General features: G+C 42.3%; 1 protein-coding gene across 2 annotated transcripts in view; it reads right to left on the minus strand.

The window, feature by feature from the left end:
- Window positions 1-2,494: 2,494 nt before the first annotated feature.
- The window catches only part of ENOSF1 (enolase superfamily member 1), a 166,861-nt gene continuing 150,923 nt past the window's right edge, over window positions 2,495-18,432 (minus strand). For both annotated transcript variants that reach the window (XM_030212979.1, XM_030212972.1), the window contains one exon: window positions 2,495-2,872. In XM_030212979.1, the coding sequence (XP_030068839.1) occupies window positions 2,771-2,872 (102 nt within the window). In that variant the 3' untranslated portion in view covers window positions 2,495-2,770. The remainder of the gene's footprint in view (window positions 2,873-18,432) is intronic.

Raw genomic sequence — 18,432 nt, forward strand, 5'->3', positions numbered from 1 at the left:
CTACATGAGCTTATGTTATGGGAAATGCAGGACGCCCGCAGCACACCAAAGAGGCGGCAACGGTTCATAAAAGTTTGGGGGGCTTATTTACACAAAATATCTCCACGAGCGTGGAGTCAAGTCTTAAATGTATTAGGTTAGTCAGTGTGCTTGGAAGAAGGGGGGAGGGAGGGGTGGGAATTCTGAGGGAGGGGGAGGGGGGAGAAAAGATTAAAAACAAAACACTGGATAATGTTTAGTTAAATGCTTGAAATGTTATGGCATGGTATGTGTTCTGAGGTTTGATCTATGCAAGCTTGTAATGTAATAACATGTGCAAGTGTTAATAAAAAACGTTTAAACATAAAAGCTGCTGAACTTTGGGTAAGTGGAAAATCCAATCCCCTTCCATATTTAAGTCTTATTATGATAGGTTGGCAAATTTCTCTTCGGTTTAAAGTTAAGAGTTTGGGAATGTGGATAGATTTGTCTCTGAAAGGAGATCTCCCCCTTCACAATTCTCTCCCTGGTTCAAGAGATTATCTAACCCTCCACTATCCCATTTGCAAAAATGTGATCTACAAGTCAATCTACATTTCAGGATTCTCTTACCTCTGTACCAAATAGTGGAATTCCCTCCCGAAATTCATCAGATGGGAACCTAATTATTTGATATTCCAGAAATACCTTAAAGCCTCTCTGTTTAAGTTAAACCCTATTTGTACAATTATTAAATTTCTCAGTTCCATTCTAATTGTTATTATACATGGATGACTATAAATTATCTTTTTGCATTTAGCATTTGTTTCCATATTACATATTGTAATTACTCAATCCTCATTTAGTTACTACTACTTAATGTATACTATCCCGCATCACTTTTTGTACTGTTAATCACAATAAGTTGTTAGCCACATTGAACCTGATCAATGGGATAATGTGGGATATAAAGAAATAAATATGCAGATTTGTTCTGTAAGTATCATTTCTTTTGCAAAGTTGCAGTTATTGTATCATATTCGCTCTTTTTTAGCAGATCTGCAGAAATCAGCTCATGCGCTTTTTAAAATCCAAATTAGACTATTGTAATTTGTTATATTTAGGTTCCTTAAAAGTTGCATTGCAAAGGCTGCAACTTTTGTAGAACACTGCTGCTACAATTATTTTGGGGAAATCTAGGTGAGAAAGAGTTGTCCCCTTATTGAAATCTTTGCATTGGCTCCCAGTGGGGACTCAGGTTGACTTTAAAATTTTTTGTTTGACTTTTAAGATATGTACAAAAATGTGTCCTTCCTATTTAGTCCAAAACACTACTGTACAATTGTTATATGGTTTGTCAAAGTGTGAGCATGTTATTCATTGCATTAGCTGCCTATGGCCTATCGCATTAGATATAAATTACTATTACTTGTTCATGTGTGTTTGTATCAGGACTCATTGCTATAATGGAAGGATATGTTCCAACTTGCGCACCACATTCTGCTGATATCTGTGGACATCTTGTACTAGACTTAAGTGCCTTTTGTCTTGACAGTACGAGGAAGAGCATTTTTACTGTTGCAGGTCCTTTGGTGTGGAACAAATTGCCTTTGGAGATTCGGCGAGAGAGAAACCCAAGTGCTTTCAAACACTTGTTAAAGCATCATTTGTTACGTTTAGAATGCGAACTGTATTGACTAGTTTGACTGCATATGTTCTGCCCACCTCTTTCCCCTCTTCCATCCAGCCTAATCCCCCCTGTTTCCCCTCCCCAATCCAGCATCTGCCTTCTCTATCCCCCCCCCCCCCCCCCCCCCACACACACACACACATGCCTGCTGCTTCTCTAGACCAGCAAAGCAAGCTACAGCCACCACGAAGGACTCTTCATTTGTGTGGCAACCAGAACAGGAAGTGGCATCCAAGGGGCAGGACTGTCAGGTACGTGTATGGAGAGTCCAGCCCCACAGTGGCTGCTGCTTGTTTTGGCACTGCTATACCATCTAGAGAAGCAGTAGCACTGGCTTGGGTGGCGGCGGGAAGGAACAGGGAAAAATATGTTGCGGCAACCCTTGTTGAGTTTGCTGCGGCACCCTGGGGTGATGTGGAACACAGTTTGGGAATCGCTGGGCTAGTGTATCACTACAACACTTAAAAGGCAACAGTCAATAGTAGACAAAAAGGAGAAGGGTGAGTTCAGTACAACAGACACTCAACTGCTTCTAGAGGGAGAAAGAGAATAACTGAAAAGAAATTAGTAGAATGTTCTCATCGTGATTTATGCAAGTACAGGTAAAGCCTGTACTTATATGCCATCAGTGATTACCCAGTTACTGATTGAACGGCTTTATTGAAATTTACTCAGTTTCCCACCCTGTCAGACTGTCATAGTAATGCTTGAATGTTTTCACTTATATACACTGTCAGCTAGCAAATTTGCTTATTTCCGATCTGACGAAGGGCAACCTTCGAAAGCTAATCAAGAAATGTATTAAGTTATGTCCAATAAAAAAGGTATCTTATTTTCTTTTCCATGTTTTATTTTGTTTGATTTCTATTGATAACCTTAAGAGTGGACTAACACGGCTACCACACTCCTCTACTTAAGATAACAGGTGAAAACCCAAGCAAAGAACAATTTAATTATAAATCATAATTAGCAGTATGGTTTTGTAGCAATCATATTTGCTACGATATAACATCAGACCATGCATTTTTTATCTTACAAGCAAGAAAAGGGTGTTGCTGCTGGTTCTGACAAAGTACATAAAGATTTTTCTCGTCTTTGCTGTTGATTTTAGGCTTCATGTTACTACACATTTTGGCCAGAAATAAGTCTCTGCCAAACATCTCCATCAGGAAACTGATGCTGTCTTACAGATTCTTCTTTCATTTCAGTAGAATATCCAGCATCCTTAAAGAAAGAAATGCAAATACCCTTGAAAATGTAACAGACTACCACCTACTCTCTTCGTTGGGAGGGAAGCAATTTTCAAAGTTATTATCATTGAATGTAATGATTACTTACAGCTAAGTAGTTTCTAGTAAGTATAAACCATTAAAAATAAAATATACTTGTAGGTTCCTGCAAAGTCCATGGCTAAAAGTAATGCGAGACTTCATATGAATTCTCAAAAGAGAAAATATGCACATAATTTCACTTTGAAAACTGTCTAGGGCTAAAGACATGGACAAAGACCCCCTTAAATGTTTCAGGCCATTGTTGGAAAGGCAATGGCCATATGGGCCTAGCCCACCTAAAATTTGCTGCTGTTACCCCTGCTGCCTCATTACAAATCCCCCCTTCCTAAAAAGCACAGCAACAGCAAATTTAAAAGCAATAACTATCACCATGAAGCCTTTGCACTCCCTTGCCACTGAAAGCCCTGCTGTCCGTCCTCCCTGACACGCATATCCTGTTGTCATTTGGGGTGGGATTCAGGATCTTCGGGGAGCATGAAAGCTCTAGGCTGTTACTGCTTTTAAATTTGCTGTTGCTGTGCCAACAGGAAGGGGGGTTTGAAATGGACAGATGCTGAGCTTTGGGGCAGGTAGAGGAGGAGAGATCAGCAAATGGGGCACCATCAGCATAATTTAGATGGGCTAGGCCCAGGTGGCCTTTATTTTTCCAATTTCAGCCTGAAGCATTGGGGGGGGGGGGGGGGCACTGCCCCTCCTCAAAGTGTACACATGAAGGGGAGGGGGTTGAAAGGAAAAGATGCTTATCCATAGGACAGGCACAGGAAAAGGGAGAAAGATAGCTGCTGGACATGAGGATGGGGGTGGAGAAGAGGGAGAGGGAAAAGGAAATATGATGGACCTGAAGGATGGAAGAGGGAAAGGGACATGAGAAGGAGAGAGACTGGACCTAGGAGAGGAGGAGGAGGAGAGAGAGAGAGGGAGACATGCAGGACCTGGTTGGGGTGAAGAAGAAATGCTGGACCTCCTGGGGTTCAACAGGAGGGAGAGTACAAGATGGACCATGGAAGGGAGAGGGAGGGGTGTAGACTCTGCCAAGAGGGGGTACAGTGTGTGGTGCCAAGAAGCTATGAGTGCTGGGAGAAGATATCTCAGCAGGAAGAAGGGAAAGAGTATGGAGGAGGGAAGGAAAGGGAAGATGGTGAATAGGAGAAAGGAGAGAGTAGAGGAGAGGATTTAAGGATGGGAAAATAAATGAGGGAGGAGAGAAGGTAAAGGAAAGATGAAGGAAAGTGAGGAAGAGGGAAAGGAGAGATGTGAGAGAGGAAGAAGAGTTAAAAGAAGGATGAGGAGAAGAGATAAGAACATAAGGAATAGCCATACTGGGTAAGAGCAACGGCCCATCTAGCCCAGTATCCTGTTTCCAACAGTGGCCAATCCAGGTTACAAGTACCTGGCAGAAACCCAAATAGCAGCAACATTCCATGCTACTAATCCCAGAGCAAGCAGTGGCTTCCCCATGTCTGCCTCAATATCAGACTATGGACTTTTCCTCCAGGAACTTGTCCAAACTGTTTTTTAAACCCAGATACACTAACCGCTGTTACCACATCCTCCAGCAACAAGCTTAAATATTTATTGAGTAAAAAAAGATCTCCTCCAACTTGTAAAAACATTTCCATGGAACTTCATTGAGTGTCCTTAGTCTTTGTACTTTTTGAAAGAGTGAAAAATCGATTCACTTCTCGTTCTACACCACTCAGGATTTTGAGGACCTCAATCGTATCCCCCCCACCCCTTAGCCATCTCTTTTCCAAGCTGAACAGCCCTAACCTCTTTAGCCTTTCCTCATTTTGGTCACTCTTCTTTGAGTGGAAAGAGGAAAAAGTGGAGAGAAAAGAAAGGAGGGAGGGGTGCTGGAAGAGAAGCAAGAAAGGGGTAGAAGATAAGGGATATGCACGATAGTTCATAAAATCATTTATGGAGATGCCCCAACCTACATGCTAGACCTCATCAATCTTCCTCCTAGAAATGCTAAAAGATCAGCCCGCACATTTCTTAATCTTCACTTCCCTAGCTGTAAAGGATTAAAATACAAACTAACACATGCGACCAGCTTTTCCTACATGAGCACACAGCTGTCGAATGCACTACCAACAAAACTGAAAACAATTAATGAAATAACCAACTTTCGCAAATCTCTGAAAACCTCTCTCTTTAATAAGGCCTACCATGATAATCCGTAGCTTAACTATAACACTTCACCATTCCAACCTGACTTGGAACGACGTCTTTCTATAACTGTTTGCTTAGTTCTTCTCTGTCATCCCTGATCTCTTTGTAACACCAATTGTATCTTTTTACCCTGTAATGGAGATGCCAGAACAGATCTTTGTAAGCCACATTGAGCCTGCAAATAGGTGGGAAATGTGGGATACAAGTGCAATAAATAAAATTAATTATGGAGAGGTGGAGGAAAGGTGAGTGAGTGGGGAGATGAAAATCAAGGGGTGTGTATGTGTGTGTGAGAGAGACCAGGAGGAGAAGGACAGGAGAATGGGAGAATATAGATAGGATAAAGGCAAAGGGAAAACAGAAAATGGAGCCTATAACATAAGCAAAGGAAAGATGAGCTGGAATAATCTTGAGGCAATGCTTAGAGAATAAAGGGGTCCTTTTACTAAGCTGCGTAAGGCTCTACCCGTGCCCAACGTGCCAAAATGGAGTTACCGCCAAGCTACCGTGTGGCTCTTGCGGTAATTTAATTTTTGGCACGCGGCCGATACACGCGGATGAAAAATAATTTTTATTTTCGGACGTGCGTATCGGAAGCGCGCCAAGTGGCATTTGGCGCGCATAGGTCACTACCACCCGGTTACCGTGTGAGACTTTACTGCTAGGTCAATGGCTGGCAGTAAGGTTGCAGACCCAAAATGGATGCGCAGCAATTTTGATTTTGCCGCACGTCCATTTTAGGCAAAAATTTTAAAAAGGCCTTTTTTACAGGTGCACTGAAAATGGATTGGTGTGCGCCCAAAACCCGTGCCTACACTACACCAAGTCATTTATCAACACACCTTAATAAAAGGACCCCAAAATAAGTAATGGAAGAAAAAGAAATCAAAGAGGAGAGGAAATGTGGAAAAAGATAATGAATTGATAGGGAAGGGCTAGAGAAATTAAAATGACATGAAGGGACATTTTTGATATGACATCGAAATCCAACGCTGGACGTTTTGTGGAAAATGTCCAAAATTCCAGTAGTGAATATGGTTATTTTCAAATCAGAAAAAGTTTATCTTTTTGTTTCAAAAATAGCCACTTTCTAGACATTGTTGTGTCTATCTTTTTGGACCATTTTTTGGGGGGAAAAAAAACAAAATCAAGCACCCTAGAATGCACTGCAGTGGACTTCACATGAAAGGTCCCAGGTACACATCTCACCATTACCCCCCATTACCAGCTCGCAGGGTAAAAAACTTGCATCAGGCGTGGATGCTGTTTAAAAACACCATCCTGGAGGTACAGGACAAATATATTCCGCGTATTAGAAAAAGGGGAAAAAAAACCAAACATCAGCCGGCGTGGCTAAACAATCATTCAGAAAGTGGAGAAGAGAACCAACTGAAGGTAACAAGATAAAACATAAGGAATGCCAAGCCAAATGTAAAGCGGAGATAAGGAGGGCAAAAAAGGACTTTGAGAAAAAGTTAGCGTTAGAAGCGAAAATACATAGTAAACATTTTTTAGATACATTAAAAGCAGGAAGCCAGCTAAAGAATCAGTTGGGCCGCTGGACGAAAATGGTGTTAAAGGGGCGATCAGGGAAGACCGAGCCGTAGTAGAGAAATTAAATGAATTCTTTGCTTCGGTCTTCACCGAGGATTTGGGAGGGACACCAGTGCCGGAAAGCATATTTGAAGCAGGCGAGTTGGAGAAACTAAACAAATTCTCTGTAAACTTGGAGGATGTAATGGGTCAGTTCTGTAAACTGAAGAGTATCACCAGGACCTGATGGTATTCATCCCAGAGTATTAATAGAACTGAAAAATGAACTTGTTGAGCTACTGTTAGTAATATGCAATCTATCCCTAAAATCGAGTGTGGTACCGGAAGACTGGAGGGCAGCCAATCTTACGCCAATTTTTAAAAAAGGTTCCAGAAGAGATCTGGGAAATTATAGACCGGTGAGTCTGACGTCGGTACCGGGCAAAATGGTAGAGGCTATTATCAAGAATAAAATTACAGAGCACGTACAAAAACATGGACTGATGAGACAAAGTCAGCACAGATTTAGTGAAGGGAAGTCTTGCCTCACCAATCTACTGCATTTTTTTGAGGGGGTGAACAAATATGTGGACAATGGGGAGCCGGTGGATATTGTGTATCTGGATTTTCAAAAGGTGTTTGACAAAGTGCCTCATGAAAGACTCCTGAGGAAACTGGAGAGTCATGGGATCGGAAGTAGGGTATTACTATGGATTAAGAGCTGGTTGAAAGATAGGAAACAAAGAGTAGGGTTGAATGGTCAGTATTCTCAGTGGAGAAGGGTAGTTAGTGGGGTCCCGCAGGGGTCTGTGTTAGGACCGCTGCTTTTTAACATATTTATAAATGACCTAGAGATGGGAGTAACTAGTGAGGTAATTAAATTCGCAGATGACACAAAATGATTCTGGGTCGTCAAGTCGCAGGAGGAGTGTGAAAGATTACAGGAGGTCCTCGCGAGACTGGGGGATTGGGCGTGCAAGTAACAGATGAAGTTCAATGCTGACAAGTGCAAAGTGATGCATGTGGGTAAGAGGAACCCGAATTACAGCTATGTCATGCAAGGTTCCGCGTTAGGAGTTACAGACCTAGAAAGGGATCTGGGAGTCATCGTGGATAAGACGTTAAAATCTTCTGCTCAGTCTGCTGCGGCGGCTAAGAAAGCGCACAGAATGTTGAGTATTATTAGGAAAGGAATGGAAAATAAACACGAAGATGTTATAATGCCGTTGTATTGTTCCATAGTGCGACCGCACCTCGAGTACTGTGTCCAATTCTGGTCGTCGCTGTCACGTCTGTGGCCGTGACCACCCTCAGCCTTACCTTCTTTCTGGGGGTCAGCAGCTCTGCTGGCTTCTGTCTGTGTTTGTGTTAGTCTTGTCTCTGTCCTGGTGTGCTGGCTGCTTCCAGCATGAACCTGATTGCTTCACTAGACCTCACCTGAGTGGGCTATGTCTCTCTAGGGAGCCAGCATCTAAGATGGCTGCCACCGGCTCTGTGCCAGCTTCCAAGATGGCTCCTGCTTGTCTTTCCTGTGGGCTCACTTCTTATGTGTGTCAAGCCTCTCTTTGGGGTCAGTGTACTTCCTGCTTCTGTCCTACTGCTGGTGACTCATCAGTGAGAGCCTTCATAAGGAAGTGCTGTGCTTGCAGTCAGGCCCTTTGCATAAGTGTTATGCTCTTAGGCCAGGTCAGGTTAGTAAGTGTCTGCTGCACTACTGCTTAGCCTCTCTCTGGGTTCCAGCCCAGTTTCTTTCTGTGTCTGTGTCTCTGTTGTCCTTCCGGGGGGGGGGGGGGGGGGGGGGGGGGAGGGAGGGAGGGGTCTTCCCTGCCACTGTCTGTCTGTGGACTGCGGGTTCTTCCTGGCTTACCCTGTGTTTGGGGTGAAGCCTCTGTTCCTGGCTTACCCTGTGTTTGGGGTGAAGCCTCTGCTCCAGGCTTACTCTGTCTGTTCTCCTGTCTGCCCCAAAGACCCTTGGCCTGTTATTCCTGGTTACTCTGTTTGCTCTGCTGCCAGCCCAATACCCCTGGCCTGTTCTTCCTGGTTTGCTCTCTTTACCCTAAGTCCTGCCTTGCCTACCCTGTGTGCCTTCCCTGCTTGTATATCCTGAGTGTATATCCTGAATCCTGTATCTGTCTAGCTAGTGTGTATTTCCTGCGTGGTTATTCCTGTATCCTGTCTCCACCTAGCTAGAGGGTTTACCCTGTGGGTATTCCCGGATCCCCGTTCTGCCTAGTGTGTATGCTGCCCTAGTCCTTGCTCCTGCTAGGCTTCTGTACGCCTTGTGTTCCTTGGTCTGTCTTCTGGGTCTTGCTAGTGGCTGTGCAGCAGCACACTGTCTGTGTTTAGTTCCTAGTCTGGTCTGCCTCGTGTATCCCAGACCCAGGGTGGGTTCTCTGGATCTTCAGTTCCTGCCTTATCCTGCAAGTCCTGCCGGCCACCTGCACTTCGGAGCTCAACTCCGGAGGAACGGTGGCTAAGTGCAGGTGAAGCTGTTCTTGTTTCGTCTGTTCTAGTTGCCTGCCTTGTACTACTCCAGTCCAGAGTTCCAGTACTGCTCTTCTGTGTTTCCAGTCCCGAGGTGGTCTTGCCTGCCACTGCCGCTCCTCGGCAGTGGCCCAAGGGCTCACGAACTCCAGTCCTGCCTTGAGGACCTGACAAGATGCCAAGGCCCTCGAGAACGCAACAGTCGCATCTCAAAAAAGATATAAAGGAATTAGAAAAGGTGCAGAGAAGGGCGACGAAAATGATAAAGGGAATGGAACGACTTCCCTATGAGGAAAGGCTGAGAAGGTTAGGGCTCTTCAGCTTGGAGAAAAGGCGGCTGAGGGGTGATATGACAGAAGTCTACAAGATAATGAGTGGAGTAGAGCGGACAGATGTGAAGCGTTTGTTTACACTTTCAAACAACAACAAAACCAGGGAACACAAGATGAAGCTAGAATGTGGTAGATTTAAAACAAATAGGAGAAAGTTTTTCTTTACTCAGTGTGTAGTTACACTTTGGAACTCGTTGCCGGAAAATGTAGTGACAGCAGCTGGCCTTACGAAATTTAAAAGATGCTGGTAAAAGCACTGTACTCAGTGCAAAAGACTGGATAGTATCCCTCTTGCTGCTGGACTGCATCTTAGTATTATAGAGTTGTTTAATTAAAACTTCTTAAGGTACTAGGGAAATTAGATGAATATAAAGAGCCTTAAGATTATATGATATACTGTGTGATTTGTTTAGTGTTTGCTTCTCAGAAACTAATTAAATGTAATTAAAACTGTAATGAAAATACTGCTCTTGTTATCCTAATTAGAATGATGACTATAAATGAAGAGTTATGCTAGGGTTGGGTGGGAGTTTGTTATATGGTCACTCTATCCCCTACCTGAAGTGATTTACAAGAGAATCTAAATCTACTCTAGAGGCCTACTGCAAATCCTGGGACCTACAAGTAAACCTGGAAAAGGCAATAGATTATGATTTGCCAAAAAAGATGAAAAACCTTCCAATACAATTTCAAATTATTCATAGATGAACAAGTAGAATACACATTTTAGAATATACATACCTTGGCTGGAGATTAAATCCATCTTGGAGTTTTAAACTGATTATAATGACCCTACAAAAAATGCAGTCAGAGCCCTAAATGCAACAAGGAAACCCATGGACAAAAACATAACCTCCCAGTTTATTTATGAGTTCTCGATCTACTACATCATCACTAGCACATCAGTGCGATGTCACATATACTTACATATGCCAGACATACAAACAGAAAGGTATTAAAAGACAGGATACAACTAAAGGAAACAAAAAAAAAAAAAAAAGAAGAAAAGCATATCACAACAATTCCAATCCAAGAAACAATATAAATGTTAGTAAATAAAAGAAACAGAACACAATAGAAGTGTAGGAAATAGTAAAAAGGCTCTCATAGGGTTCCTTTTACTAAGCAGCAGCAGAAAGTGGCCTCTGGCAGTGCGAGTGCATCATTTGGGCATGCTTAGGGCCATTTTTTTGCCGTGTCCTGGAAAAAGGGCCTCTTTTTAAGAGGCCAGAAAAAGGAAGTGCGGCAAAATAAAAAACAGCACGCGTCTTTTTGGCCCAAGACCTTACCACTACCCATTGACTTAGCGGTAAGGTCTCAAGTGCTACCTAGGTGGTAGGCATGCAGCTTGCACACACTGCCATTTACTGCCAGGTAAATGCCATGCGGTAGAAAATATTTTCTACAGTGTGTTTTTGGCGCTCGCCAAATTTAGAATTACCACCTGAGGCACGCACTGGATGCGCATAAGCCCTTATACACCTTTATAAATGGGTCCCATAATGAGTAGAGGAAAACTAAACTTATCTGGAAGATAAGGAATAGGCCTCAGAAAAAAAAAACATGTTTTCAGGGAAGACTTCAACCTGATATAAGAGGGATCAGAAGAAGACTGGCATCAGATGAACAAAGTGTTCTAACCGGATGATAGGGGACAAATACAGTAGACAGCTGAAGGGGCAACACCCAATAATAAGACTTACAAGAAAAAAAAAAGGAGAACTCTGAAGTGAATCAGTTATGATATCAGCAATCAATGTTGGTCAACTAACAGAGGGGGTCACATGAGTGACTAGTAGTATTGTAAAGCAGTCTCACCTCCTTATTCTGAATCAACTGTACCTGCCAAATGGGGACTGACATTAAACACAAAACTATACGGAATGAGGCAACACCCTAATAGGAGACTGTACTCTGGATGCAGAGAAGAATTAGGACACGTCCTCTTACTAACAATACAAAAAGAGAATTTACAAATTTTAGTGTCATCTTAATAACAGCAACAAAAACTCCCTCTACTACCAGGCACTAGTAATGCATTCAACACATATACTGCAAACCTGCCCTACTAAACCAACATTAACACCCAGAACCAAAACACCAACAACCCTGCCTCTTAAAAACAGGCAATCCAAACACTGCAACATACCAAAGTGCGGCAACACCTCCTATTGGGAGGTACAGATACAAAAAACAGAACAAGCAGGACTGCTACAGATCCCTGCACAGAAATTATGCACTAGCAGAACATACCTGATCTCAGTGGCACACGCAAATCCACACTAAATACAGAATAAGTGACCAGAGACTACAAAAAGAAAGAGGCAGACAAAAATTGAAACGCCAAGACCCTAGACTATGCATTCAATGCAATACAGGAGAAATAGAAACAAACATGCATTTATTGCACTGTGCAAAATGCAAAGACATCAGAAATACCCATTTCTCAAAACTATCAGAGGACATCAAAGACCTCCCCATAAAAGAATAAGCTAGAAAAAAAACCTGTATAATTCTGAGGAAAGAAGAAAAACAGCAGCTATAACAGCAAAATATATTGAATCTCACCACCAGGTATGAAATGTGATCTGACCAGGGACAATGCAGACCAGAATCAGAAACTGGGAACTGTTCTTGTTTCTCTGTACATTGTAATTTTATTTTGCTGTTGTTGCTATACTTTTTTTTCCTTTTCTCTTTCAACTTAACCCTAAAATGTATTACTTTGACAACAAATGTACAACTGTAATGTCAATAAAGTTAGCAGAATCTGAATCTCCTCCAGCCCCCATCCCCATATTCTCTCCTTTCCTCTCTCTTACAGTCCTCACATCTACCCTTAATTCCCCTTACCACGTCTGCACTCTCTCCTCCCTTCTTTTCATTCCTCTTCTCAGCTTCTAACCCGAATGACTTCCTGTATCAGCAAGGCTACAGCCACACTTGGGGTCCTTGCCAGCAGGTGTCGATCCTTTTTACCACCACTGTGGTCTTAATCAGTTATTTTGCTGATGGGGCTTCAGATCCCCCATTGGCAGCTCATCCTCCTCTTTAATGTGGCAGTGGCATTGCTTCTTTCCTCTGCTGGTGAGACTTGGGGTCCCCACCAACAGCTGCTGCTCTTTTTCACTGCCACAATCTGAGTTCTTCTGCTGACAGGGGATAGGGTTCCCTGCCAGCACATTCTGATCCTCTTCGCTGCTGCCAGAGCTACCTTTCCTTTGTCGGAAGTCTTGGGATCCCCACTGCCATGTGCTACTGCCATGGCCTCTCTGTCTCCCTCTGATGGCGGTAGATGGGAATCCCTGCTGGCACAGTGAGGAGTGCCACCATAAGGATTAATGTTCCTGCTGCACCTCTTCAGGTGGTAGAGGCCTGACATTGGAAAACATAGGTTTGTTTTTACAAGTGAAATCAAAACAGACAGATGGATGAGCCCTTCCCAATAGGCACAACTGTTTGGGTGAAATGCTCCTAAAAGCTTTCCAAAAAAATTGCTGCTATGCAAGTCTAATACTGCTCCTTAGGTGTTTAGTCTAGCTGTAATTAAAAATACATTTAACAAATCTTACAACATGATGACCACCACCAAATGAGGGACTTGTATCCTTATTTTTCATCATTAATGGGAGTCACTCAACATTTGGACAGAGGGGGAAGCTTCTGCTTGTCACAACATTATTAATCTTCCCAATCTCTTCTATTTCAAGCTGCACTCATTGATTTGTATATAGATTGACTATACAACACTGGCATATTATTGGGCATAATAAATAATAGCTGACAACTATGCCATACTTTGTTTCACCTGCCTAAGGCAATTTTGGATAAATGACTGCAAAAAAAATATTGATTACAATAACATCTCTGTTATATGTTGTTTTTGCTTTCCTCCTCTCATTCACTCTGTTTCAGAAAGGTAATGCCTAGCTCCACGTCTGTGCCTGTGCTACAGAGAAGTAGAAGCTATAAGAAATTGAAAACCCCTTCCCCCTCCATAAAAAGGTTTTATATCCATCTATCTATATACAGATATAGATATACATACAGACATTTCACTTGTGAATAATGTAGAACAAAAGAATTTATGTTGTAAGCCCTGTGGGTACAAGGAAATACCTAGCATCCCTGAATGTACAGTAACTGGCCCTTGAGCTACACTGAAAAGGCACAAGTTACATCTAAATCGTCCGTTGTACGATTCCCTAATGTGGCTGTGCCACATGAACTTTATCTTACCACAAACGCCTCTCCGGTGGAGGAGTGGCCTAGTGGTTAGAACACCGGTCTTGCAATCCAGAGGTGGCCGGTTCAAATCCCACTGCTGCTCCTTGTGATCTTGGGCAAGTCACTTAACCCTCCATTGCCTCAGGTACAAACTTAGATTGTGAGCCTCCTGGGACAGAGAAATATCCAGTGTATCTGAATGTAACTCATCTTGAGCTACTACTGAAAAAGGTGTGAGCAAAATCTATCTAAATAAATAAATAAAATAAATATGTAAGCCACATTGAGCCTACAATAGGTGGGAAAATGTGGGATACAAATGTAACAAATAAATAAAAAGTCGTAAAACGTGCCATTGAGTCCTGCATCCTCTCTCAAACAGCAGTCAATCCAGTTGATCAGGAAGTACACAGCAGATACTAAAATATAAAATCCATTCCTTGTTAATTATTCCTAGGAATAAGTAGTGGCTTCCCCATACTTACCTGGTTATGGACCTTTCCTCCAGGAACTTATCCAAATCTCCTTTAAACTAATCTTTGCCAGAAGCCTTCGCCATATTCTCTGCCATCAAACTCCAAAGTTTAATTGTGCACTAAGGGATAAAAACTTTCTTCTGTTGTTTAAATCCCCTTTATCATTTTGGCTGCCCTGCTCTGAAGCTTTTATGAGTTTCTGCTGTCTCTCCTGTGAGACAGTGCAGATCAGACCAACACAGCAAATTGTGGTAGCATAATGGATCAAGAGTGGCATAATATTTTCACTTTCTTTCTTTTTTATTTCCCCCAAATCTTTTTATTGAATTTTGTCACTTCCTTTCTGAATAATTTCTACAATGACTCTAAAGTAGAATTCAGTAAATGGTACCCAAGGCTATAATAGCTCATATCATAGAAACATGGAAAACAGAGAAACATGAGGGCAGATAAAGGCCAAAAGGCCCATCCAGTCTGCCCATTCTCAGTAACCACCAAATCTTTCTTTCCTAAGGGATCCCACTTGCCTCTCCCACGCTTTCTTAAACTGACAGTCCCCATCTCCACGACCTCCACTGGGAGGCCATTCCACACATCCACTACCCTTTCCATGAAACAGTATTTTCTTAGATTCCTCCTAAGCCTATTTTCTCTTAACTTCATCGTATGTCCCCTCATTCTAGAGTATTCCTTCATTTGAAAAAGGCTCACCTCCTTCTATATTAACGCCACTGAGGTATTTAAACATCTCTATCATATCCCCTCTCTCCCATCTCTCTTCCAGCATATACATGTTGAGGTCCCTAAGCTTGTCCCTATATGTTTTATGACCGAGACCGCTTACAAATTTCATAGCCGTCCTTTGGACAGACTCTATCCTGTTTATATCCTTCTGTAGGTGCGGTCTCCAGAATTGCATGCAGTACTCTAAATGGGGCTTCACCAAAGACTTATACAAGGGCACTATCAACTCTTCGTTCCTGCTGGTCATCCCTCTCCTTATGCAGCCAAGCATCCTTCTGGCTTTGACCGTCGCTTTTTCTACCTGTTTGGAGACCTTAAGGTCATCAGTCATAATCACCCCCAAGTCCCGCTTCTTTCATACACAAAAGCACTTCACCCCCTATATTGTACCGTTCCCCCGGATTCTTGTAACCCAAGTGCATGACCCTGCATTTCTTAGCATTAAATCTTAGTCGACAATAAACAAACAAAATATATTTGGGAACTTCAAATATAACTATTCTTCAAATATAAACTATATTTACTAGCAAGAATAGGTTATTACAAAAAATCTTTTATTGCAAAATTATAAAACTTATAATTTTGCAATAAAAGATTTTTTATTGCAAAACTTCCAATCAAATTAAAACCACCTAATATATCACTCTCCAGAAATATCAAACAATATCATTACACCAGACTCCCTACCCATATACAGCATTTTTGGCAGTTGAACCCACACAGTTCCTGTCCAGGAGGACGCACTGAAAATGAGGTTTGATGGCAAATAACAGCCACTACAATTAGGTGGCACTTTAATGGCTCCTGAGGACGCTTTTGGCGAAACACAGTCTCGTGTAGAGCTCTCAACAAGAAAAATTTCAAGTTGTATTTGGATCTTCAGTTTAATGATGATCATTGGTTACATCAAGATTTTGTGGACTGCAACTGCAAGGCATTTACTTATTTAAAGGACCCTTTAAAGATCCACATATTTCTCATAGTTGAACATGGGATTTATAAATTGTGGATTCACTATTCAGATGGTTACTTCAATGAAAAGTGGCTTAGAGTCTTCCTATTGTCATCTATTGATGGACATTTATGTTAGTGTTGTTTTTGAGTATATATATGGATATGGAGTCTGGTGTAATGATATTGTTTGATATTTCTGGAGAGTGATATATTAGGTGGTTTTAATTTGATGAAGTATTTTTGTAATAACCTATTCTTGCTAGTAAATACAATTAAATCTTAGTTGTCAATTATTGGACCATTTTTCAAGCTTCGCTAGATCCTTCCTCATGCTATCCACACCCGAGCATGGCCACCCTGTTACAGAGTTTGGTATCATCCGCAAAGGGACAAACTCTACCAGACAGTCCTTCTCCAATGCCACTCACAAAGCTGTTAAAGAGGGCTAGCCTGAGGACCAACCACTGTGGTACACCACTGATAACATCCCTTTCCTCAGAGCAAGCTCCATTTACCACTACCCTCCGTCTCCTTCCATTTAACCAGTTTTTAACCCAGTCAGTCACTTTAGGTTCCATACCAAGGGCACTCAGTTTATTTATCAGTCGCCTGTGCAGAGCTTTGCTAAAATCCAAGTACACCACATCTGGTGCGCCCCCCCAAGTCCAACTGTTTGGTCACCCAGTCAAAGAAATCAATCAGATTCGTCTGACACACCTGCCTCTAGTGAAGCCGTGCTGCCTCGGGTCCTGCAGTCCATTTGATTTGAGAAAGCTCACAATCCTCCCCTTTAGAAGCATTTCCATAAGTTTGCTCTCCACTGAGGTCAGACTGACAAGCCTATAATTTTCAACCTCCTCCTTATTTCCGCTCTTGTGCAGAGGGACCACATCCACCCTTCTCCAGTCCTCCAGGACCACTCCACAGACTCTAAAGAAGATTCAGACAGCGGAGCTGACAAAACCTCTCCAAGTTACTTGAGCACCCTCGGATGTATCCCATCAGGCCTCATCACTTTGCCTACTTTTAGTTTAGCTAGCTCCTCACGAACACAGTCTTCTTAGCATTTGTTTTCTGCAGTCCTACCGCCAGCCTTTCATCCATGAACACAGAACAGAAATAATTGTTAAGCAGTTCAGTTTTATCCTTATCAGCTTCTACATATATCTCCCCTCAACTTTGAGTCTCTATTATGGCACTTCCTCCTGTTGCTTATATATCTGAAAAAAGTCTTGTCCCCCAATTTTACCGGCTATCTTTTCTTCCATTTGCCTCTTTGCACTCGTGACAGCTTTTCCAGCTTCTCTTAGCTTTTCCCAGTATTTTTGCCCATCCCCCTCTTTCTGAGTCATCTTGTAATGTACGAAGGATATCCTTCTTTCCCTTACCTTTTCAGCTATTACATTTGAGAACCAGAGCAATCTTCTTTTCCTCTTACTTTTATGTAATTTTCTAACGTAAAGGTTTGTCGCCTTTAAGATAGCTCCTTTCAGATTTGCCCACTGCTATTCTACTCCCTTCAGCTGTTCCCATCCAACTAACTCTTTCCTGAGAAATTCCCCCATCTCGGCAAAGTTAGTTCTTTTGAAATCTAGGACCTTCAATCTCAAATAAGCCCTCTCCTCTTCTGTCTTTTTTTTTTTTAAATTGTTTATTTGTAATTTTATTGAAATATAATGCAGTTGAATAATATAACATCTGAACCAACCACAACTTAGGTTCACAATAATAAGCATAAAAGATACCAACAGATGACTGACATTTCTTTTATCGCAACATGCCCGTCCACCCCCTCCCTCCTCCCTTTCCTCACCCACCCCTTCCCTCCCTCCCATCTACATCTAGGATTTTTGCGGAGCAGGTTCGGGGTGAGATGACCATAGAACATATGGGTCCCAAATGCGGTGATAGGCTAGTATACTACCTGTACGTAACGCTGTGAGTTTAGACATCAGATGGATATAATCCAGCTTGCATAATATCACAGATATGTCAGGTAAAGACTGTTGTTTCCATGCTGCCGCCAATACTAATTTACTAGCCACAAACATTTGCGTAACCAATTGTTGAGTGTTCAAGTTCACACCCTGTGGTTTAACATGCAAGAGACAGTGTTCCATTTTCTTGGGATAACTGATCTCAGTCAAACTAAACACAAATTTCAAAACTTTGGTCCAGAATTCTTGTGCAGAAGGGCAAGACCATCAGATGTGATACATACCTCCCTCCTCCCCGCACTGGCACCAACATAAGGCTGATCCCACCTTGAACATTCTAACCAATCTTTTGGGAGTATAGTACCAGCAATAAGGTATCTTGTATCCATTCTCTACCAGGGAGCTTGAGACCGATACTTTAAGCAAGAATTTGAATACCCTTTCCCACTCTGTGTATTCATAAGAGACCCCCAATGCCTTTTCTCACTTCTGTAAATAATAAATAACAGGTTTGGTCTGCTGGAGCAGTGCCTTATAGATTCTCGATATCCCCCCTCTCCCCCCCACCGGCCGTCGCCTGCTCCAATTGCGTTTCTGTTAGACTTAACTCCCCCTTTGCTCGCCTAAGGATAA

This window comes from Microcaecilia unicolor, chromosome 1, assembly GCF_901765095.1.
Source record: "Microcaecilia unicolor chromosome 1, aMicUni1.1, whole genome shotgun sequence".
Taxonomy (NCBI): Eukaryota; Metazoa; Chordata; class Amphibia; order Gymnophiona; family Siphonopidae; genus Microcaecilia; species Microcaecilia unicolor.